This window comes from Semicossyphus pulcher, unplaced genomic scaffold, assembly GCF_022749685.1.
Source record: "Semicossyphus pulcher isolate SPU_LCO1_2020_fin unplaced genomic scaffold, fSemPul1.0.p SCAF_4, whole genome shotgun sequence".
NCBI classification, from domain to species: Eukaryota; Metazoa; Chordata; class Actinopteri; order Labriformes; family Labridae; genus Semicossyphus; species Semicossyphus pulcher.
The window spans coordinates 8,636,395-8,661,207 of record NW_027211715.1 but is presented as its reverse complement, the minus strand read 5'-3'; the positions used below and the strand labels follow the sequence as shown (position 1 = coordinate 8,661,207).

At 38.2% G+C, this 24,813-nt stretch overlaps 1 protein-coding gene across 3 annotated transcripts in view; it reads left to right on the top strand.

The window, feature by feature from the left end:
• Positions 1 to 429: 429 nt before the first annotated feature.
• Positions 430 to 24,813, top strand: part of ect2 (epithelial cell transforming 2) — a 35,953-nt gene continuing 11,569 nt past the window's right edge. Inside the window, exons 1-20 of one of the 3 annotated variants that reach the window (XM_069680141.1) lie at positions 430 to 562; positions 2,272 to 2,351; positions 4,932 to 5,024; positions 6,848 to 7,030; positions 7,760 to 7,849; positions 8,250 to 8,357; positions 9,963 to 10,036; positions 11,346 to 11,476; positions 11,600 to 11,715; positions 12,237 to 12,299; positions 13,364 to 13,589; positions 15,205 to 15,329; positions 17,306 to 17,425; positions 17,553 to 17,621; positions 18,299 to 18,409; positions 19,200 to 19,296; positions 19,547 to 19,628; positions 20,818 to 20,896; positions 21,406 to 21,525; positions 23,213 to 23,351. In XM_069680141.1, coding sequence (XP_069536242.1) covers positions 430 to 562; positions 2,272 to 2,351; positions 4,932 to 5,024; positions 6,848 to 7,030; positions 7,760 to 7,849; positions 8,250 to 8,357; positions 9,963 to 10,036; positions 11,346 to 11,476; positions 11,600 to 11,715; positions 12,237 to 12,299; positions 13,364 to 13,589; positions 15,205 to 15,329; positions 17,306 to 17,425; positions 17,553 to 17,621; positions 18,299 to 18,409; positions 19,200 to 19,296; positions 19,547 to 19,628; positions 20,818 to 20,896; positions 21,406 to 21,525; positions 23,213 to 23,351 — 2,239 coding nt within the window. The remainder of the gene's footprint in view (positions 563 to 2,271; positions 2,352 to 4,931; positions 5,025 to 6,847; positions 7,031 to 7,759; positions 7,850 to 8,249; positions 8,358 to 9,962; positions 10,037 to 11,345; positions 11,477 to 11,599; positions 11,716 to 12,236; positions 12,300 to 13,363; positions 13,590 to 15,204; positions 15,330 to 17,305; positions 17,426 to 17,552; positions 17,622 to 18,298; positions 18,410 to 19,199; positions 19,297 to 19,546; positions 19,629 to 20,817; positions 20,897 to 21,405; positions 21,526 to 23,212; positions 23,352 to 24,813) is intronic. The other 2 variants (XM_069680143.1, XM_069680142.1) reach the window with 2 other exon arrangements.

The window sequence follows — 24,813 nt, the reverse complement described above, 5'->3', positions numbered from 1 at the left end:
GTGTAAATAAAGTGTCCTGTCTTTAATTGTTTGACGTTAGTCATAACCATAATTTATACGTTTTATTTTCCGCTCTTAGAATTACTGTACTCAGCTTGTGTGCATTGAGTATTTTTATTGTGCCCGTTAGAGGTTGTTACATGGCTGCTCATATGTAAACAACCAAACAAAAGCTTAGTAAAAACTGCTTTAACCTCTTTGCCTAGCTGAACAAACGTTAACACAGTTCACAAATAAGTTGCTTTCTCTCTAGTTGAACTGACATACTTAGGCAGCATTTGTGTTTGACAGTTGTCATATGTCTTTTCTTCCTTGTTACTATTCTCTCTCTCCTCCCTGACTTGCTATGTTCTCCCTCTGTGTTTCCCCCTTTTTAATTCCTGTAACTTTGGTAGTTTGGACAGTTTGGGTCCTCCTTCGGTTCCTGCCATGGCTGACAGCAGCATACTGACTTTGGGGACAGCTCGGAGCCTGTTGGTGGATTCTTCAGTCTATGATTCGAGGATCGCCGAAACCACCAAGGACCACATATTACTGGGCATGGCATGTGAAGATGGAGATGGTCAGTGTGCAGAGTAACATTTATTTTTCTTTTGCCCCTAACCCTGCTCCTCTCTTAGAATATCTCAAAATACCCCAGACAACAGCAGATACAACACATATGATATGACATTCAATTTCAGTGTAGATAAAAAGACCTAGATTTCCTTGTATGTGTGCAAGGCAGTCACTTACAACTTTTACAGAAAGACAAACAAACCAGTGTTATAGATTCCAAAATGCTGTGGAGGAATAGCGCAGTAAAACCTGGAAAAAATAATTGGCATCAAATCTAATCCTTACATCTCCTCCTGTACAATCACATGTCAGTCTAACACAACAAAATCAAATTAAACATTAATTATAACCACCAGTATGATCATTGAGTTGAATCAACACATCTTTAAAATATTGTCAACAAAAACTTTTTAATTCATGATTTTTTGCATGGGTGTTTATTATGGCTCCACCATGGTCTTTGTTGTAACCTCTGCACAATTGCGTATGCATACAATTAATGCACTTAACAATGAATACGAACATACCTACCAGAGTTACCCTCTTATCAGTGACATTGTGTGTAGGTACTTTGGCCCAATCGACAAAAATATACCAGAAGGAGAAGGCCACTGTAAAAGAAAGTGGAAGAAAAGCTGAATAGGTTCAAAGTCAAAACTAGTGCTTTTACAGTCTTTGTGTTGCCATTGAACAACAGCTGTTCTTTGTTTGCATTTTTGTTCTGATTTTTACAACATTGCCATCATCCTGTCTGATGAAGGAGAGAAGAGCAAGAACATTTTAGTTCAAACCCTGCTGAGACACTACAAAGTTTAGTGGTATATAATATTTTTCATGTCCTTGTCTCTCATAATTAAGAAATATCACATGAGAGGGGGTGATACTCGACCGGTCGTAGGCCGCAGATAATCACAGTCGTGATGATATTCAGTACAAAATCATATTCTCGAATGTGATATTGCTTTTATACAACAGTAACACAAGCTGCAAATTGTAGTAAAAAGTAAGAATCAACAACAGATTACTTTTTGCTCCACCAACCCAACTAGTTCCACAACTTAACTGAAACTGGACTTTTGTTGCCAAGCAACCCAAACATTCTTCTACACTCTGTGTCTACAGGTTACCACCGTTCAGCTGTTTTTTTATCCTGAACATTTATCTGTAGGTTTAAATTGTGTGATTCAGAGGTACCAGCTTCAATAATGTAGACTTACACAGTCTGCTGTAATGTTAATTAACAGTTTTCAGAACACCTGGCTAAGGCGGAGTGATACACAGAGTGAAAAGTCCCAGTGATGTTTTCTATATAGCCACTAACCCTAAAATGGTCAGCTTTCTGTAATCACTACGCAATTACAGGCATTTATTTCTGCAGCTTGAAGGTGTGAAATAGTCTGGCAGCCGATGTAAAACAGTTTTTCCAAACGTTTTTTAACTTGGGATTTAAAAAGAGATCTCATGTTCCATTAAAGGGAACATCATTTAGCTTATTCCTTTTTTTTTTTTTTTGCCCTCTTAATCAATGATACAGGTGTGCTGTCTGGCTGTAACCCCCGCCTATCAGTCAAAGTGAGGAAAACTTACATCACTGCCCAGAGACGGCCGACTCCTTGATCTGTCTCTTTTACAATTCTATTTTGTCTGTGTGTGTATCATATTCTCCGTTCGCCCCTGGTTCACAGTGTCTGTCTGTTGCTCTTCATCTCACAGATATGCTGCCAAAAGTCGAGACGAGGGTTGTTCTGGTGGGAGATGCAGGCAGAAATGGAATGCTGGTCAAAGCACTGCAGGTACATCATTCCTCTATTATTATGAAGGTCCACTTGGGCCCACTTTTATCAAGGTGGCAGGCATCTACCATATGAAGTGGACAACTTCACTGCTCTTCTCGGTTTGATAAGTAGGACACAGGTACTCTGTTTTGATGGATGATACCAAGCTTCCGGATAACAACTGAAAATTCATCGTGAGTTAGATGTTTGTTAAATTAATTGATGACAATATAGATCGGCTGAGACTTTGTTTTTGCTCTTATCTTGGTTTTCTGAGGCATATCTCTCCGGTTCTGTTAGTATCCATTGGATGTACCTTTTAGCGCTTGCTTTATTTTTCCAATTTGGTAACATTGTTATGTTTAGAGTGTTTAATCTAAGGGAGAAGTGCACACACTTTTCTCCAGTATCTGTACACCCTCATACATGCCTGTTAGAGGAGATAAGGTATGTAATACACCGGTCTGTGTGTAGTATTTGGCAGTCTGCAGAGCCTTCACAACTTACAGTATTTAAGTGAAGATTTTGCATAGGAATGAGTGACCTGTAACATTTGGTAACAGCTGCTGGCTGTGGCTGGTCTGTTTATTTTCAAGCTCAATACACAACTCTACTTAGCTGAGAAGGCCTTTAACTTTGAACAATGTTTTTGTGCTTGCATAACAAGTGAGAGGCAAAAGAAAATTACCTTGTCCAGTTTTCTTACAATCTTTGACAACAAGGGAATTAATACGGTTAAATGATGACATTAATTAATCTAATATATGCATGACACCACCTGGTTGACATCTGTTATCTGGTCGTGGGAGACTTGTAATTTTTTTTTATACTCCAGAAGAAACATAATCTGGCCTCTGACACAACAACACTGTATAGCACGGTCCTCTCATAGCGGTTCTGAAGCTTTTGATTCAATCACAAATTCCCTCATTAGATGAGAGACTTCTTAATAACTGTTGACAGGAAACCTTGGACTGCAAATGTAGTTCATTTATTACTCTTTTTATTATAAACTTGAAACTGTGGGAGTTTTTTTGATTTGTGGATCTTTATCAGAAAAGAAATTTATGTAATGTCATCCCCAATGTAAGAATGCCCTGGGAGAGCAGCTAACACTAATGTGCAATGGTCGCGTATTCGAAGTCCACAAGAACTGACAGTGAAATACAGTTAATATTACTCGGGTTGTATGCTAACTTGTTTTTAGAGGTGCTAGTGCCCTGCCCTAGGTCTAAAACCAACACAGAGTGCACCAATGTCACTGCAGCTTTTTCTTAAAAAAATTTGAAACTGGTTCTTATACGTTTTTCGTTGCATCCCAAGGAACTATTGGCACCAAATAATTTTTCATGTTTGCACACTCTAATTTTTACTTGTATAAGTGACCCCAATGCTGGCCCTGTAGAGTGCTAATTGTATGCAGCTAGACATTTTTAACACATTGCATGTTGTTTATAAGCGGGATAACATGGTAGAAAAGTTAGGTCAGCAAAAGCCGCGGCACGTTAGGGAAGCAGACATAAAAAGGCTATTTATGGTATTGCCTGAGGTAGTTGCGTAATGAACTCAACATCCTGTGCTAAAGGGTCAGGCACTTCTATAGAGGGTCATCTATTTTATTTATGCTATTGCAGTATTGCTGACTTTTATTTTTAACTAATATGACAAAAGTTTGTCTTAATCTTCGGTTAGTTTATTTTTTATGACATATGAGTGGACAGAAGCATTATAATTTAGGACTGGGCCTCACTTGGGAAACCACAAGACAAACCCAGAGAAAGTAAGTTTAGAACACAGAATTGTTCTTCATCTGTTGACACTTACAGCATAACTTGCTATCTAAGTGTGTAGAGTTTTTCTTAGGGAAAATTATGTGTGTATCAGTGAATGTTTGTTTCTTCTCCAGTAAGCAGCATAGTTTTGTGTCTGTCTTTGAGAATCAGCATGTGAAGGTGGTTTGGAGGCGTGGCGGCAGACTAAGTGCTGCTAGAATGACTTCCTTCCCAGGTCTCCTGAGCCCTGTCACTTCTGAAGGCTTCCTGCTTAAATCATCTATTTCTCCCTGCCAATCTGCAGTGCAGCCACATCCAAAGACATCTGCCGACAGCTCCATCAGAGCGCTCCCGATTGCCTGCCTGACCGCCCGCCGCCACTGCTCATACAACCCACAAAAAAAAGAGCCCCCCCCCCCCCCCACTATTTCTTTACGTCCTTTTTCTTTTCTATCCTCCTCTTTTCCTCCTCTCCTCAGCCCTCCCGGGGGCTTTGAACTTTTATATTAATTTTTAACAGAAATTTTCTCTCCTCCCCAGCAAACCCCCTCTGAAGCTTGATATTTGTTTGAAGTCTCTGTCTTTAGACTTTGCAAGGACAAGGACTCCGCCCAATCCCTTCCTCACCTCCTTCTTCCTGCATCCCTAAACCAAGCCAACCTCTCTTTTGTCCTCATGTGGGGGTTAATTTGTATGAATTTTCGTCTGGCTTTCTTTACTTTTTCTTTCTCAACCTTCTGTCCTTCCTATCTTTTTTTTTTCTTCTACTCTCCGCCTCTCAAATGCCAGTGTTTGACATCCACTTCCTGCTGGTTGGTTTTTACAGGCCATCAGAGTAATGGAGGTACCCGTGGTAAAGATAAGAGAAGGCGAGGCGGGCGCACAGGAGAAAATGATGATAAAATCTATAGTCAATATGGTACAGTACAGTGTCTGCCTTTTTGTGTGAATGTCTGACACTTTGATTGGAACTTGGGGAAGTGCTGCATGAGTCTTAATTCACACTGGCAATTCACTCAATCATTGTGCATTGTCAAGTCACTGATGGTGAAATGATTTGTGGGTGAAAATTTAAATAACACTGAAGAACTACTCAATATCTAGATTGCTCTCGAAGAGAGATTTGCACTCAAATGTCAATGCAAGTTTTTAAACTGATGAGTAGCCATTTAAAGGACATTTTATTACTCTTCATTGAACTTGAATGTGGCCAGTTTTCAGCTGTTTTTACAGCCGTTATAATTGCAAGCAGTCCACTAAAACTTTATTAAACAGGTCTTGAGTGGTCAATTGAAATGCACCTAAGAAGATTTGATTTTTGAGTGTCATCTCTTGTTAAATAATTTAACATATTTGCAAGAATATGTTAATTTGCTTTCTCTCTAAAAGTGAGATAGAATGATTGATCACAATCATATTTTTTATAAAGATCTAGAATAAGGATGTGCTTAGCTCAAATTAGCTAAACTGGAATCAGGGGGTAACAGCTAGCTTGGCTTTTTCCAATTTTTAAAAACACCAGCACCTCTGAAGCTAAATAATATACACATACACATAACTTGCTAGTTTTTATGTGCCTATTTAAGAAATAATGTTACATTTTTGCAGAAATTCTATGTTGGAACTATTTACAAGAAACTTTATGCAACAACTTTTTTTTCGCAGGTCATCTCGCTTTTAGAAAGAAAGCAAATAATTATATTTTGCAAAATGTGAAAGTCCTTTAACACACAAATGTCTATGTGGTTATTAACAATGTAATATAAAGTCTAATTATAACTGTATGTCCTGTGTCACCTACTGGAGGGGCCATATCTTTTGAATGGATATTTTCATATTTTGCATGGGTTTCACATTTTTGGGTGCTTATTGTTCACAGTGCTTATTGTTCAGTGTTTTTCCAGAATTACATGTTTAAAAAGGTAGCCTCTAAAATGGGCCAGTTGCAGGTTTCTACATAGAACCTTGCTTTCGCTGACATTGACCAATCGTCATTCACCGTCATTCACCTCAGGCTGCCTTTTTGCACTAGCTTGTAGTCAAGTGGTTGTCAAGGTTTCAACTTACCATTCTGATACCTCCTGGCGATTCTGGCTCGTATAAGGCCGATCCTAGAGCAGCCATGTTTTCTACAACTTTGGAGTGACAGAGCAGTAAGGCGCCCCCCCCCACATGGGATTGCACACGTGGGGGAGGGGCTACGCGGGCACTCAAAATACTGTCAGCCAGTTGTGGCTAAGGTCTAACCTTTGAATGGCAAAACGGCTTGCAGGAGAGGCTCAGAAAAATTATTAAATTTAAATATGTATTTTTTTTTTTAAACGAAACGAACTTTACCAACGTGATACAAAAACATGTTGGAATAATAGAGAATTGATTGCACAGCTAAAATATGTCCCCTTTAAGCTATTTGTTTGATGGGCAGGGGGACAGGTAGTACAAGTAATGTCACCCTTCCTAGCCTTTACCCACATGCAACCTGACTTTTTTTTTTTATTATAAGAGAGACTGCAGTTGATTGTTATTATTAATTAACTTATTGTCTTTTTAATTAGATTAATTGACAGTTCATAGTCTTCACTCACTATAGACAACATTTGCTAATAGTTACATCAACTAAAATTACCACAATCCAACAGCGTCACTAACAAGGCTAACTGTTAATTGTATGCTTCTTAATGTTCTGTTTGCTTGGCTGTCATCAATTGCTGTATCACTTCATATTTTCATTCTTTTTTTCAGGACATCAACACCCCGTGCATGATTACAGACAACGTCGAGGAGTTTGGAGACGGAGAGAACACTGATTTTGAGACAGTGTTCGTCCTCACAAACTTTGATTCCCCTGAATACAGCTACCTCTACAAACGTGACAACCGCATTGTTGGGCCTCCTGTTGTGCTGCACTGTGCTGCAAAAGAGGAAGTAAGTCTTTAAGTCACTACATAATTATCTAAATGACATTAATGGCTAGTGGCTGACATTAATAGTGATGCCATCAAAAAGTAACTAATTTGAATATCTCAATTCCCCACCTTGGTCTGAAAGCATAGCTTCTTGAAACCTTTTTGAACTAGGAATTCAAATGAAAAATTTACAGCTTCACTCTGAGAATCCAGCTCAGGGAAATATATCATCTTTTTGTCATGTGGGGAGGGATAACCAGAGACGAGATGAACCTTGATTTCAGAAAGCAGGATGGAGAAAAATTCATTACGGCTCTGAACAGGATGATAAACGGGAGCTGCCTCCACCTGCTGTGTTGTCTGTCTGACAGAGACTAAACATGGGATGCTAATGTGGAACATGAACAATATGCCCTGCCTTTGGCTGCTATCAACAAGACAGAGCACTCCACACATTTATCAGCCTAAGACAGCACTTACACATACACACAGTCATAGACAGCATTGCAGATCATGATAAAGATGTATACCTATTATAACAGGGGACCTAGTGGTATTCCATTTTGCAGTGTTTCACCTCAGTCGGGTATTTATCTAGCTTAAGAACCATAGGGGTTTGGAGTCACTACTTATGTTAACACACATTTGAATTACCTCACATTAAAATATGAGAATAAATAAAAAAATTAAAAGGTAATTTATTCAATGTTTTTATTGCTCTGATTTTTGTATTTTCTCTCTCCCACAGCCTCTACAGTTTTCCTGTCGTCCTCTCTACTCCACTACTATGCTCAACCTGTCACTGTGTTTCACTGGCTTCAGGAACAAAGAGGAAATTGTGAGTTTATTAAAGTTACATTATGCAATTCAGACTATTTTTATATATAGATGATTATTTTGGCTCTTTATTTATTCTTAATCTTCATATAATGATTGGTTATTTTTTTATATTTCTTAGTAACAGACTACCATTTTCAGGAATCATCATTCCAGTTGCATTGTGAAATCAGTTACTTATTTTCCCCATATTATTTCAGTGCAAGACATGTTGCATTCACTTTTTACTGTAACAATCAATGCCTCATATGCATGGCTAAAAAAGTATTTAGAATGTCTGTGAGGATTAAGGATTAACAGTAAACAGAAAAAAAACTGGCATAGAAAAATATTGCATATTCCACCTTGATATTTGTCCTCTACGTACTAAGCTTGTGCTTGGTGTGTTTTTTTCCATGTAGAAGAACTTGGTGAATCTGGTACATCACATGGGTGGAACCATCCGGAAAGACTTTAGCACCAAAGTTACTCATCTCATCGCCCACTCCACCCATGGAGAGAAATACAGGGTTCGTACATGCATACGTTTTTTTATTTATTCTGATCTTGTAATCTCATTCCCTGTTTGTATTTGACATTAATACAATTAATAAATGTTTATATTTGGTAAGACCCTTGGCAAAATACAATGTTTATCCCATTTCTAATAAATACCACCTGATAGGTGTTTCTGAATTGTTAATTTTTTTGTTTCAATGAGACCCAAAACACAGAAAGTATAACATATTAAAATAATTGCAGTGATAATAATATTTCCTGCTTTTGTATGGCAAACAACAACTTCATGAATGAATCATCGTTTGATATGATTATATGATTGGGGGTAGACGGTAGCTCAGTCTGTAGGGACTTGGCTTGGGAATCGGAGGGTCGCTGGTTCAAGTTGAGTTGCCCTTGAGCAAGGCACCAAATCCCCCATTGCCCAGGGCACATGTTCATGTGCAGCCCCCTCACTCTGACATCTCTCCATTAGTACATGTCCTTGGAGTCCTATTTGTGCATGTCTGTATTTCGGGCCTATGTGTTTGTAGCATGTTTCTAATAATAACAGAGTGAAACATTGAATTTCGCCTTGGGGATTAATAAATTATATCTTCTTCGCCTTCTTTCCCTGTCGCCCTAATACTACCAGAGAAAAGATGGTCAAATCAAGAAAAGGAGGACCCTAAATGCAACTGAAAATAAAAAAATCCTGAAACATTGCTCACTCAAAAAAAGAATAAAAATAAACAATAGTGTAGACGCCCGTTGTCATTTTTAGAAAGTTGGAACTACAAACCCAGTAACTGATTTATTTATTTTTCTACTAGATATTTATTCTACACCTTTTCTTCCTGATTGTGTTACACATTTCCCATTCTCTGCTTGAATGAAAAGATAAAAAGGAAATTGTTTGAAGCCAAGCCTAGCTTGAATTCCAGTGTCTGGATCTGATGTCAGAAAGTGGTGGAGGCCATAAATTGAACTCGGATTAAGAAAGGATCCAACTGGGAATTAAATTACCAGAGGGATAGGTAGACACTCATCATTCTTTTGGCTTTTCTCTGCATGGATTAACAGATGCTTGATATGCTTCTTCTTTCAATCATCTCTGGCATGATTTTCTATTTAATCTTTTTTGTCTTTCCCTTTGCTCAGTTATTGCTACACTTTTTTCACCTCACCGCCTCCCCTTTTCTTCGTCAAAGTCTTTTGGAGGGTGTATTTTGTTCAAGCAGAACAAGATAAAATGTCGCAAGTGCTTGTTGGCTTCCTGACAGGCAGTTGCTGCTGTTTTCCATTTGAAAGTGAGATTCTAACAAAAAAAGGGGATTGTATCAACCACGGAGCGTTGCATACTTGTTTTTGTAATGTGCCCGAAGTGGAAACTGTTTGTACCTGTTGCATTTGTATTTTGATTCTGAGTGACTGGATGATCCGGAGTAATGAAAACACAACAAGGTGATTTTTGTACTCTGAACATCGACAGTAAAAAAAATTTTTTAGGTTATATAATTATATAATTGTGTCTTTATAAATGTCATGGCCCTCTGGTTACACATTTACTGATTACTTTTTTTTTTTCCTCCTCTCATCCTCTCATTACTTTTTCTTCTTGTGCCTTTATCTCTCAGCTGGCAGTGTGCATGGGGACGCCCATCCTCACTCCATCATGGATTCTTAAGGCCTGGGAGCAAAGAGATGACGTGTGAGTTGAAAATCGTATGCTGTGTTGTCATAACCGATCCATTAAATATGCCTGAATCAGCCCTGATACTGATGAGCTCTGGACATTTCTAGTTATATGAGGCTAGGAATTTGTTCTTATTCTTATATAGAAATACAAGTAACTTGGGTAACTTTTCTAATGAATAGATTAAATGTAAAACACAAGCTGAAACAGAAATTATACATTTCTTTGACGCCTTGTACAAGGCATCATTGGTGGGAAGAAGAAGCGATTCAGGTGGAGTTGGAGTCGGCGAGCCTGGTATAGCAAGATCAATCCGCAAGTGCAAATGAGTCCAGAACCTCTGAGTACAATTTTCCAGGAGCTTTATCACCTTGTGCCAGACCAAAACGCCTTTAGAGATTAAAAACATTGTATGATGTATCGGTAGGTTTAGAGGCTAGGTGGGTAGTTTGGACATCCATTGGTTTTTGCTTCTATATCTACATAATATGAAGACATTTGGAATGACATAGTTTAGTAGCCAACAATTGACAACCGTCCAATTCTTTTAGTAACAATGTGATAGCGCATTTTAAATGCTCCATATCAACTGCAGCCATCATGTATAAAAACAAAAAGATGAAGTGATGTACATCTTCGAAAAACAAAAGTGTAGTGCGTACGCCTAAATAGATTAAAGTCTAGGTGATGTGAAGCCCCAGTGGTAAGTTTTGCCCCTAGAAAAATTTTGAATAAGATACTGAATGTCTGCAATAGCACGCCTTTTTCTAAGTCATGTTAAACACAGATTTGCATTTTTATTTATTTATTTTATTTATCAAATGATGAGCAGTAAATGAAAAATGGTGTTGCCCACAGAGAGCGCAGACCAAAGACAAAGCACTGCAATACAACAGAAATTACAATATTTCTGCTATTGACAATTATAAATTATTTGTTTAGGAAAAGTGCGACATGATCCAATTGACCAAAGAAAAAGAGACAGACCAGCAACCACTATTTTGTACAGTTTGAACTTTGTCTTCCTGTGATTGTTACAGGACAGTAGCTTTTTCTATTTAATGATCAATTGCAATACAAAAATAATATTTTGCATCTAGCAAAAGAAGAAAATTACTCTAGTGTGAGGAACAGTGTACATGTTTACATTCATTGCTTGATCTTATTACAAAGATTAGAACATATAAAGAACATATTTTCAGGGAACTGTACACTAGGCAGTTGAAAGACTTTGCACATTCAAGTAATTGAACACAAACCAGGTTGTATAAAGGATTACATGATTTGATAGTGACCTTGTTTTTCCCCACCTTTATATGTAAAGGCATTTCCATGCAGGAGAAGAAGAGTTTCGAACAGAGTTCAAAGTGCCTCCTTTCCAGGACTGCATCCTCAGTTTTTTGGGTTTCTCAGATGAAGAGAAGGTCAACATGGAGGAAAGGACTCTTAAACACGGTCAGTGCTGCAGCACATAGGGATGAGCTAATAGTCAGTAAATCTGATCCAATTTTAAGTATATACAGTACGTATGTATATGTTTATTTTTTTCATTATCATCTTCCCTTTTTTATTGTTAAGGTGGCTGTTATCTTGAGGTTGGAGATGAGAGGTGTACACACATGGTGGTGGAGGAAAACTCAGTAAAGGAGCTGCCAATTTCTCCCTCCAAAAAACTCTTTGTGGTCAAACAGGAGGTATGCCTTCAGTGTTTTTAGAAACATTAGAGTTTGTTTCAGTGCTTCTTTTGAGGACAAGTTTGACAAGAACTATCTCGACATTACAGAATAGATGGTTTACTCTGAGGTTTTGCTAAAGGACGATACAGACGCAGAGGTGCAGGAGGAAAATAATGAATCCTCTCAGTTGTTTCCTCCTAAACAGAATGGCAAATGATCATCTGATCAGGATTCCTTTTAGGTTAAACCTCAGTCGATACAGTCTCTGCTCTCCCTCTCTCTGTCTCTGCTGTCAGAGAGGGGGATCAATAATAGATTTCCCGTTCCAGTGGATGAATAATTTGAACCATGGTAGAGCGGTGGTTTAGTTGTAGTTGTAACCACACAATCAATATGGCCTTTTCTTTACTCTCCTCTAAAAACCAATAAAACCGGCAAAGTGTGGGTCATTATAGTATCAAATCTTTTTTATTTTTTTTCTATCAACCTTTGTCATAACCCTCCGGTCAGTAAAATCAGTTTTCTTTCTTCTGTTTTAGTGGTTCTGGGGAAGCATTCAGATGGACGCTCGGGCCGGAGAGTCTATGTATCTCTATGAGAAGGTGAGTGTATTATGAGTAATGTTATTGTATGTGGATTAAGAATATGGATCCCTTATGAAATGCAAACACTAAAGAGGATTTTTTTCTATATTTGTGTAAGAATTACATGCAAAGTATAAACATATTTACTTCTTTTTAATGATTTTTATTACCAAACTTATATTTACTTCACCCTTCTTTTGGTTTCAGTACTTTTTTTAAATTATGCTCTTCTTAACTTTGAAAGTAAAAATGGTGGATTAGGATGGACCTTTGTACCCTTTTTGAAACAATTGGAAACTGGAAAAAAAAAAGGTTGCATCCCTATGAAACAGTTAGTTTTGGAATATAACAATTTTAACCAGACTGATGTGTCAGTACAGCAATGTCATAAACAATGTGTCAACCTGAGGTATCTGTTTTTCAGAGTCTCCCACAGGATGCTTGCCGCTGCTTTTGTTTTGGCCTTTTCCTCAGATCACACACACATTTCTCCTGTAGCCTCACAGCAGGGATAACTATGCTGTCCTAAACACTTGTGTACCTGCGTGGTATCGGGGGTAGCTGGTACAAAAGGCCAGGGTATACTAGAAGCTAATGAACCACGATACAGAGTGCTTTTTTAAAGGCCAAAGGTTTTTGTTTTTTTTGTAGTTCCAAGTGGCCAGTTGTTTCTTAAAGGTGTTAATTCTGTGTCACTTGAGACAGGAGTTCACACCCCGCCTACTTTCACACCTGCTTTCACCAGACCAGTCATTTATGGAATCAGGGCCTTTTACCAGGCCTTCCTGTCCAATTGAAAACCATAACACACGACACAATTGGTTGCTCAGGACTCAGCTTGGTTATCAATGGTTAGGAAAATGTGCAATTGGATCCTTCAGCTATCTTACCCAGTGACAAAACATTGAAACCTGGCATACGTTAAGATCCTAAGCAAATGAATCTAGAATGACAATATAATACAAGCAAGACATGCGATTTCAAAATAAAATAAAAATACAATAGCACATTATGATTTGCCTACATTACTTTTCATTTTATATTGTCCTCTTATATTTTTCTTGTTTTCCATTGTTCTTCAGAACGACAGTCCAGCCATGAAGAAGGCCGTGTCTCTCCTGTCCCTCACCACCCCCAACAGTAACCGTAAGCGTCGGCGCCTCAGGGATACGCTGGCTCAGTTCACCAAGGAGACCGAAATCTCCCCCTTCCCTCCGCCACGCAAAAGGCCGTCAGCAGAGCACTCCTTGTCCATGGGTTCTCTGCTGGACATTTCTAACACCCCTGACACATGCAAGGCCTTGGCAGGTAAGAGGAAATTGATGGGGGACTAGAAAACACCTGCTTGATCCAACCCAAACCCTTATCTGGTTGACAGTTATACCATTTATGTAATATATTGATGGAAGATTAGAGTATATTCCCTTGTTTGATGTGGTTGATTCCCTCTTCTTCAGAAGAAAACAGTCACAAGGTGAACCCCATTTCATTCTAGCAGACAGAGTAGGGAACAATTCAGAGAGCAAAGAAGACGATACTGTGACCAGGAATAGGATAAGAAGAAGAAAAACCAGGGAAAGGAGGATTAGGACAGACAGGGAAGAGAGGAGGAAAAGATCCAGCTTGAGTACAAGCACCCTTCAACAACACAATGAGGACCGGCAGGAACCAGGAACTTCAGCAGGTCAGGTTTTGCTTCAAGAGTGGGGCTGTGCTAATATTGTTGGCAGATGTTAGGGAACTTTGAGGCTAAAAAAAGGTCGTTGGAAGGACAAAAGCTTAAATTAGTCTGAATTTATTAATGAAACTGAAATCCTTGTTTTTATGTCATGCCAAATAAAGCACCTTTAAATAGCTTACAGAATTTTGTAGGTACCTTTTTTTTTTTTTTTAAGGGATAAATACAAAACATATATTGTGTTGGATGATGCCATTCACTTGAACTTATTTCCATCAAAATGAAAAATCATTGTATTATTAAATTGGTTCTTGAATCTGACTTCCACAATGATAAGAGAGAGTATTTCTTCAGGCAACATAAGAATTGCTGATTTCTTATTACAATTTTTTTAATAATGCTAAATAACGGTAGCAGGAATATAAGATGTATACGAGTTATTTTAATCATCATCATTTCAATGTGTTTTCATTTGAAACAAATTCAAAACACACACAAATTATAGCCTGCCATCTGTTTGTGTCAAGTTTGCAATTCTGCTAGCTACCGGTGCTATATCAAAGCTCAGCCTATGGTAACGTTGATTGTTTTGAGATCGGCGGTTGCACTGCAGATCACGACAGCGCATGTCCGTGGCGAAGCTTTAGCTAGATTATAGCACCACCATCTGGGTAAAATACCGAAACACAACAACATACCTCTCTGCATTTTATACTGGTTTATTGGTCGCCCCAGTATATAGGTATAGGTATAGTATTTTTTAGATGAAAAAAATGTATTAAAAGTGCGTCTTATACACCGAATTTTACCGTAAATCCATGTAGTTACTGTCAAATACTTAAAGTTACTCCAACTTAATTTCATAAGAAAACTCTTTATGAAGTGTTTCCATTTTTGGAAAAATATCAGGACTAAAGCTGATAAGGGTGAAGCAAATAAATGGCGTTAAAACACATGCATACATAGCTTATATCTTAATGAATTGCTAAACTAGAATGGTAACCAGAGAGCAGAGAACCCAGACGAGGCCAATAGTTCTGTGATTTATGATGTGTAAATCTACAAGTCTACCTCCTAAATATGGCTTATATTGTCCAAAACTATAAAAACTCAATTTGGTCAATATTATTGCTTGTTAGTGAGCTGTAGCAACAACTATTATTGCTTGTTTGTCAGTGGTATATGTGTGTATCTGTCCGTGTTTCAGTGCAGTAGTAACAACTTGCCTTCCGCTTGTTCCTCCAGAGAGTTCGAAGCCATCCAAGAGTTCAACTCCGGTTCTGTCTAAGCAGTCAGCCAGGTGGCAGGTCTCCAAGGAGCTCTACCAGACTGAGAGCAACTATGTCGACATTTTAAGCACCATCCTACAGGTATCAGTGTGTGTCTGTGTTCGCACAATGTGGACGATTCTAACACTCTCAATAGCTGGCCAGTCAGTTGCCCCTGACAACAGTTTCAGGCTAAGCTACAATCATTAAAGGTGTGGGTGAGGAAGTGTGTTTGTGTGTATAGGTGTGGATGTGTGTGTGTTTGCATGCTCTCACTTGGCCTGTCTTATCAGTCGGTCCCAGCAGAGAGTCAGACAGCTGACCAGTGAGGGAGAAAATGACCTGCCTGACCATTCCTCTGTCTGTCTCCCTATCCTAAAAAATCTTTTTCTCTCTTTGCTTTTTTCTTAGCTATCTTCCTTAGGCTTCCTCCATTTATGTTGCTTTTTTTACTCTTTCTCTCTGTATCTTTCTCTTCTGCCTCAAATAACTTTCCTTGCTTTTCCCCATCTCCTACAACTTGTTTTAACTGTTCCCTGTCATCACAAAAAGCTGACTGGTTTGAACTAAATCTAAGAATAATAGGTTAGCCCTGCGGTGTTGCGGATCAATCCAAAAAACGACTTGCTTCGTGCTTCTAAAATCCCTTTTATAATGCGTCTGCAGCTCCACACCATTCATCAAAAGAAAACAAAGTAGGGTTTGACTCCATAATCCAGCCATTAAGTAATCACTTCATGATAGGTATGAGTCGTGTTGCTGTTGATTACTGCCTATTTTCATAGCCAATTCATGCTCCTTTTTTTAACTTCACTTAGCAGAAGGGGAAATATACTTAATCTGTAATAGTTGCCTTTTTCATTTTACAGCCATTTACCAAGGCAGCAGATTGTATATATGTTTAGGTGTGCTGCAGACAGTAAACACATTGGATTTAATCTTTTAACATGACACAACAGTAACACAGGTTCACTACCTATGTGGGGATGGCACTAAATGTGTTATCATGGAGAGCCAGATCATTTATACACTGTATATTTGTGTAATCTTGGGTCATTTGTCATTGTCAACAAATTGTTCTGCAGTATTTCCTTTGTACTTCTGTAGGTACAGATGAAAATATGATTGCCCTGTAGAAAATTGAAACTGACCATCAACTACGTATCAAACAGCTGCAGATAAAAAGAAGTGGTACATGCCATTTTTCATTGCAGTCACTTTGTCTCCTGTGTTCCAGGGGGAAAGTGCATTTTTTTTCTTTGAACAACGCTCATGTCATTTTCATGTGGATCCACTGAGGCACTACTTGTTGTGAAACAAGAGCATTAGACAGTACAACAGGACCCTCCCCTAACAAGTTAGACCGACTGAAATTTGTATATGACTGCAGTCAGGGCTAACTAAGTGGAACTGTCAAGACCTCTACCTTTCATTTTTAAGGTCATGGGCTCAGTTTTGCCCACCAGCCTGTGAAGACACTTTTTGTTTTCTTTTCTATATTGTTGTAACTTACAGTGTTTTGTTGGGTTTAAAGCAAAACAGATTGGATGCCAGTTACAGACCTTTTCAGTTGGTCTCACCGAGTAACCTAAAGTGAAGTGAAAGTGAAAAGGGGTTGAAACATACCTGTGTTAAGCTTCTTCTTTTTCATGTATTTGATAAGTTTGCCCAAAGATAAAAAGAGAGTGAAAAAAAATGTAATTCCCTCCCCTAATATTGCGATACAACACATTATTTTATCTTGTTTCTACCCATGGATGACAGGTGCCAAAACTGCCCAGTGAATGAGTTTTTAGTCTCCATGATACCATGTTTACTGCCCTTATTTAGTTTTTCGGTTAGTAAGTGTGAATATAAAGAGAACAAGAACTTAAAGGCGTCAATGTGTCATTTTATCTTTGGTTTTGGACCAAAAAATGGAACATTACTTGTGAAATGACCCTCCAACACTAACATCTTGTTGACTGACATGCAGAAAGTGATGCCAGGGCTTTGAGTATTGCTCACTGATGTTTTATTTTTGTGCATAATGTAAGCATGAGTTAATGCACTTCGTTCATATCGGTTTTTATTTACAGCTTTTCAAGATTCCTTTGGAAAAAGAGGGGCAGGTTGGTGGACCCATCCTGGCCCAAGAGGAAATTAAGACAATATTTGGCTGCATCCCAGACATCTATGATGTTCACACCAGAATCAAGGTAGCGTTTCCTAAACTATATACATATCAAAACATAGGTGTTACCTATGTTATAAGTGTGACTAAAATATTTAGTGGTGTTATTTTTAAGTAAGAAGAGTTTTTGTTACTTTTTGTTTGTTCATCAGAGTGATCTTGAGGAACTCCTGTCGGACTGGTCAGAGGACAAGAGTGTAGGAGACATCATTCTCAAATATGTGAGTACAAACAAATCCCTACCGTATCCGTATGTTTATTTTTTTTTTAAATTTGCATGTTTATACAAAAAAGCACAAACGTATGGCTAGTTTTCTGTTGCTGTTCACCTCTCTGCAGTGGTTCAGTATGTAATACGGAAGTTTTGCTGCTTTGTGGAAATATGAATAGTTTAAAAAGTTAAATCTTCTATCAAGCAAGAAGTATAGGATGCAGTCAATTTCGACAATCGCTGGAAAAGGTCAAAACCATTGATCAAGAGCTGTTTCAATTCCTCAGCTTGAGGACCCCACTACATGCTCGCATGGATTGGGTATTTATTTGTGAATTACTAAAACAATTTGAGGCAAGGTTTTTGCTTCAGGGATAATTACCATGTGGTACTTTGTTAAATAGCATCATAGGCTAGATTCTTTGATTCAATTGCTTTGATTCAACCTTAATTTGTACAAGTTTGATAAGCTTAGTTTTATACTTAATGCAATAAACAGTGGCTCACCTTTTCAAGTTCACCAAAAAAAGAAGGTCATAGCATTGTACGGCAGGAATGTGGTAATGAGGGATTGTGAGTAGTGATCTACTTTATAGAGAGGGAAACGAGTGTGTGAAGGATGAATCCTCATTCTTGTTTTTGTTTATCTTCTGCTGGATGCTTCTGACTAGTCTTCTCTCTCTCCAGTCTAGAGAGCTGGTGAAGGCCTACCCACCCTTTGTCAACTTTTTTGAAATGAGCAAGGAGACTATTGTTCGATGTGAGAAACAAAAGCCGCGTTTCCATGCTTTTCTCAAGGTAGGACTCTATTTGTATTTTGTGTTTGTATGTTTGAGTGGTTGATGGCCATACAGGTGCATTTTGCACAAGGGACTTTTAAGTTGTGGCGAAAAATCAAACAAACAGGAGAACCTTATGTTGTATTATAGTTCATCACAGCAACACTACAACACCTTGTCAATCAGCAAACAGTTAACTTAATTTATCCCTTTCACAATGTCAAGAACAGTGTTTCCCAATCTGTTTGGTCCCACACATCTTTAAAATGCCACATTGTTTTTGTTTTTTTCTTACAGTTTGGCAGGATTTTCATTTGACATTTTTTCTGAGGTCTGGTATGCAGTATTTGATATGAATGTAGCAAAAGTAGAAAAGTCAGAACAACAAAGCATATTTTTCTTATCATTTCTTATTCCTTTTTGTGCCCCTTCATTTATCTTTGTCAATTTTTGGGATTCCCCAAGCCTTGGTTCATAACTGATATAGAAAAGTTGCTTTTTCTGTGCCTTGAAACCTACCAAGCTCAGCAACTCAAGCAAGTTAATTTCTTAAATGTCACATAAATGAAAACATGGCTTCCATAAACTCAGTAGGGGTTTAGAAAAAAAGGTCTCTCTTTTAGATCTCTTCTAGAGACTGGTGATTTCTGGACCTTGAAATGTGCATGACAACTTTTTTTTTTTTCAGACAGAGAAAGCTTTCCGTGATAGCAGAAATCTGAGAAAAACTGAAATTAACGTTCAATAGTTTTTTCAAAAGTCTGAAGTATACAGAAACTTGCTGTCACTCTAATACTCTCGTTTTACAGATCAACCAATCCAAGCCAGAGTGTGGCAGGCAGACACTGGTGGAGCTTCTCATCAGACCTGTACAGAGACTGCCCAGTGTGGCCCTTCTTCTTAATGGTAACACACACACTTACACACTCCTTTGTAAAAACAAAACTAATTTCTTGTGCTAATTACATTCCTTCTTGTCTTTTCCTTCTTATCTTTGTCCTTCCATAGTGGTCTCCTTCCTCCATTATCTCCTGTTGATACCTTTCTGTAATTTCTTTTCTCTCTGTTCTTTTTCACTCACCTTTCTCTACATGATTTTCATCTCCTCCTGACTGTCTTCTTCTTGATAAATTTTCCCTTTCTTCCACCATTGCAGACATAAAGAAGCATACGTCAGATGACAACCCTGACAAGATAACACTGGAGAAAGCAATTGAGTCTCTGAGAGAAGTTATGACGTGAGTTGGCATGACCTTACTCTTACTTTCTTTTGAAATGATCACACAGCCAGCATTGTTTTATCATTTATAAGTCTTATCATACTATGTCTTGACCATTATATACTGTATGTTCACTCGTAATAATTGGCTAGAAATGGGTGATTTCAGCTATGGTTTTGTTTGAGAAGATTTTAAAGCCTTGACATATCTGAGACCAGAATTTGGTGAACTGCTTGCAATATTTTTAAATCATAGGACCATGTCACGGTTTGCTCAAGTCCTTTCAGCTGTAGTCAAAACAACCACGTGACTTTTACAATAGGTGCAAGTTTGGTACACTTCACCCAACACTTATTTGGATTGCTGAGTTGAATATTGTTGTTTTCACACATTTCACATGTGACATTTTTGGAGAATCAGGTCTGTACACTGTCCAGAGTTGCTCTTTCCACGATTAAGAACACTGCAGGAGATTTTCTGTGAGGTCAGGGGGCATATGGGTAGACAAGCTTCCTTCTCCTCTTTCTGTAACATTATTTTGGACATAGGCTCAATATCAAGGAAAGCAATATACAGGCAAGCAGAAAAAATACTAAGTAGGTACACTGCAACATCAACAACATCATCGGCCTGCCTACTGGCTCTGTGTGAATGCTCCAGACAATCGTCTCAATTGGACATTACACTGGACCCTACTGGCAGGTTAAAGTCAGTTGATGTCCGGTGCAACTTATTTTGGAAGTTTGTGTTTTAGCATGAAGCTCCTATGGGTAATTTCTGGGCAAGTAAAATAGTGCATTGTTTGTTGTATATAGTTATATAATAGTTGTTAAATAGTGAGTCCGACCACTTAAGCATGTACAGGACAAAATCAGCAAAGAGATAAGAAGCAGTTGAGATACTTCAAAAATATAAAACCTTGAATCTTATTGTTACTTTAGTCAAATAACTTTGAGTTCCTGATCAACTAAAGACCACATGTCAGAGCTTGTGTTGATTCATTGGTAAATTAAATTCTTAAAAATTTAGGAATTTAATTAAATTTTCTTTGTCTCCATACATGAGAAGGTTGAGTCAGCTTTTTTCTTGAACAACTAAGACAAGTGATGGATCATCAAAGTTGTTGTATCAGCACCACTGACATGAACGATATAAAATACTTTTCTTCCATTCTTTAATCTCCTGTCTTCCTTTCCTTCCCTACCAGTCACATCAACGAGGACAAGAGGAAGACTGAAGGCCAGAAGCAGATCTTTGATGTTGTTTATGAAGTTGATGGCTGTCCTGTAAGTTTTTGCAATTGTTTGCAATCCTGTGGTTGTGTAGACATGTGCTGACAAACAACTGAAATTCTAAGGTTTTGCATGTTGGTATAGACAATCGGTCAATAAAGCCTTAGTTAGTTAGTGTATTTTTCCATTACAATTAATTAATGTTTTTACTGTTTTATTGATGTAGGAAACAGTAAGAATGTCGCTATTACATGGTTTCTTATAAGAATATGGATGTTTAAATTCCCTTAACTAAGGACTATTTGATTGAACTTTTGAAGAAATAGTAGAAATTATATAGAAATGTTCCAATAGGAAGACTTAAACTCCTGTCACTAGTTCTTTATCCACAAGCTTTCAATCTAATTTCATTCTACCTTCCAATTTTCTTGTATCACAATATCTCCCATGTATACCTCGTTTTCTCTATAAATGTGGCAAATATAACTATAAATATAAGTTTAATTAGTTTTACCTTCAGCCACCAATATTCTGTTTCCTCTTGCATTTTGTCTTTTCTGCAGGCCAACTTGCTGTCCTCCCATCGCAGCCTGGTTTACAGAGTAGAAACAATTGCCCTGGGAGACCAGCCATGTGACCGTGGGGAACATGTGACGCTCTTCCTCTTTAATGACTGCCTTGAGGTGAGAATGCATGCAACACCACCAATTACCTTTTGACCAACCTCACACATTCACACATAATTCAACTCTTCTTCCACCTTATGTGTATTTAAAATGGCAAAATTAATGGTTTAAAGTTATTTTCATTTTTTTTAGAGACAAATGGGCAAATTCTGTGTTTCCCAGGGTATGTAAATATGTAATGATCATTACTGCCTCTGCTGCATCCTTGCAAGGCTAAAAGGCAGCATTTAAAATGGTAATGAACTACTATCTTTGCTTCCAGTGAAGGTGTGTACTCGGAAAAACAGTCTCTTCTTTGCAATTCACTAGCAAGCTAGCAGTTATCAGCTCTATAGCTTAAATGCGTTAGCTGCTTTAATAAAACTCTATATTGCATTAGATGATTTACATAATGACAGGGGAGAGAATATGGCGTTATATCAAGAATATTGTTACCATTTAAATCGAGCATGCTCCCCACTGACTTGCATGTAAACACTATACACTCTATTGGACATCTCAACTGGACCCAACATTATTTTTATTTTTTTTGTCTATCTGCATATATGTGGAACATAAGCAGGCAGAGTGAATGCTTTACCTGTATACAGTGTCAGTCAACAATTGTGTTAACAGTCACATTTATGTGTTTATCTTCTTTTAGTTTAGTCTAGTAGTTTTAAATTGAGTTTGTTTTTATATAACAGCATAAAGACACAATGATATCTAAAAAAATATACTGTATCTTTATGTTATGTATTTGAAATGAAAATAGTATGCAAGTTATTTATATAGATATATATATATACCAGAGTTTAAATTTGTTACCAATTTAAACTCTGGTATCATTTTACTAACAGTTCTTTTCCTGTACCATGTTTGTTCGGGGAGACTCAGCATGGATCTCAGCATGTCCCTAAACACACGCTGAGATCCATGTGCACATTCATTGGTACGGAGGAAAGGGGCCTTTTGCTGCGTAGCAAGATTGAATAGGTGATCAATTCATGTATGTACAGTCTATCACTGCTGACGCAGGCTGTGTGTGTTAATTAGCAAAGGGGCAGCCTAAGAACAGGGCAGGCAATCATGAAAGAGAGGAGGTGGGTGGCTACGCTGAATCAGGAGTGTCAGCGACACCTCCTAATTAGCCTCTGTGCGTGTGTGTTGGTGTGTGTGGGTTGAACAAGCTTTCTGACAATTTTCCATGTAGTCCTAAATGTATTTATACTGAGTGAATATTATGTTAGAGTGGGTGGCCTCACTTCAGCTCCTCTCCATCATTGCTAATCATTGATTAACTCTTGCATTCATATAATTACTCTCACCCCTCTCACTTAAACTGTCAAAATAACAATGACCTACGATGTAGTGACCTGTTTTATCCTCTCCCCCATCTCTCTGTCCTCCTCCCTCCCTCCTCTCTCTTTCGTCTTTCTCAGCATCTAATTAATGTGGCATTAATGAGTTGCATCGTTTACCTCTATGAAGGCCTCATTGATTTATTGCCAAGTAACCGATAGCTTCACCCACACACTGCAAAATGCACCCACACACAATTTTAGACCTGCAAGGACACACACACACAAACCCTCAAACACACACTCTCATATCTTGGATGTTAATTGGAAGTTGTCTTCATTCACATTTACCTTCAAAGTTGCTGTCTCATTTTGTGCTTGTGTTTGTTGGTTTGTGTCTGCAGATTGCGAGGAAGCGACACAAGGTGATCAATACATTTAAGAGTCCGCTGGGTCAAACGAGACCACCGCCCCCGCTCAAACACATTGCACTCATGCCACTATCCCAGATCCGAAGAGTGTTGGACCTGCAGGACACAGAGGGTAAGATAGTGACAACATGCAAACTCTGAAAACAAATGAAGTTTTTGCTCATCACTTCATCTGCATTCATATGAGCGTGCTCTATGGTCTTTTTTTCAAGATTATTTATAAAAAAAAAAAAATAAAAAAAAAATAAAATGTATATTACATCTGTTGACACGCCCTGCTTTACATTACACACTGAAAGTAGTGGACTTTTTTATTTTTATTTTTAGGACAATGTGTAATATTTTGAGGGCAATTTATAGACTGCTTTCACAATATTTTACTAAAATAGAATTTTGAAGTGCAGAACAAAGAAAAGTCAAATGGTAACCATCAGAATCCCAGAATAACAACCAAAAGATGTACCAATACTTAAAAAGCCACAGAGAAACGGAACCTTTATTGAACCTTGACAGGAGAATGGGGGCAGCATTAAGGCACATGGCAGCTAACAAGTATGATGCAGAGATTCACAGCTGCACATCCTCTTCTGGTTTTATATGGCATCAAGTGGAATTGTCCCTCCTTTAGAGCCTGTGGCATTTTTTGCAATGGCAGCATCCTCAAACTCAAAATTTCAGAGCGCTTCTCACAGGCGCTTACTGTTGCTAGGTTCTGAAAGCTGTCTTGCAGCACTTCCGCTCTGTATATGGTTCATATTTTGCTTTTATTCAAGAAAGTTTTGCAAAGAAAACTTAAAACAATGGAAAGGAATCGTGTCGTGGCATTAGCAACAGCTCTAGACCTGGAAATTGTACCCTTGAAAAAAATGAGGTGTGTGAGATAAACCATGCCAGGAAAAGGCTGGGAGGATTAGTTTCTCCTCTGCCATTATTGTGGACAGGTTGCTATAGGAAGTCCCACCCCTTCCCGATTATGAGTGGTCAGTGAGGGAAAAGTGACATTGGCGAGTGCAATGGTGTTCTATAACTTGAACTATTTTCAGCTGAGAGCGCTGTGAGCGTAGTGACAAAATACAGCTGACACCGAGTATGGTTTTGAAAACCCTGAACTTCATTAGTTTCGTATAGAAAGTAGTCGCTGCCAGCACAAATAACGCTGTTAGTGCACACAGGCCCTAACTCTGCAAAAATCTTGTGTTTTACCTGCTTAAGACGGCCTCCATTTATCAGAATACAGTATTACACGCTGGGCAACTGAAGGGGTCTGAAAGCAAGTGTTTCTTACATAGTGTGTTGTTGCCTTTATTTTGTGTTCCACTTTAGTTTGGTGTGAGAACATATTGTTCAGAGACAAAGGCTTTCTTTATACAGGAAAGTATGATTGATGTTTGCAGAATTTGGGTGAAGCACTAAAGTTGACTTGTCTTCCATGGTTTTCTTTCTTCCACCACTTCTGTCTGCTCTTATCTTTCCATCTGTTTCTCTTCTCTTTCTCCCCATCCAACACTGTTTCTTGTTTCTATCTCATTCTCTTCATCTCAATCTCTTTACTGGCTGATTTCCCCTTCTACCCT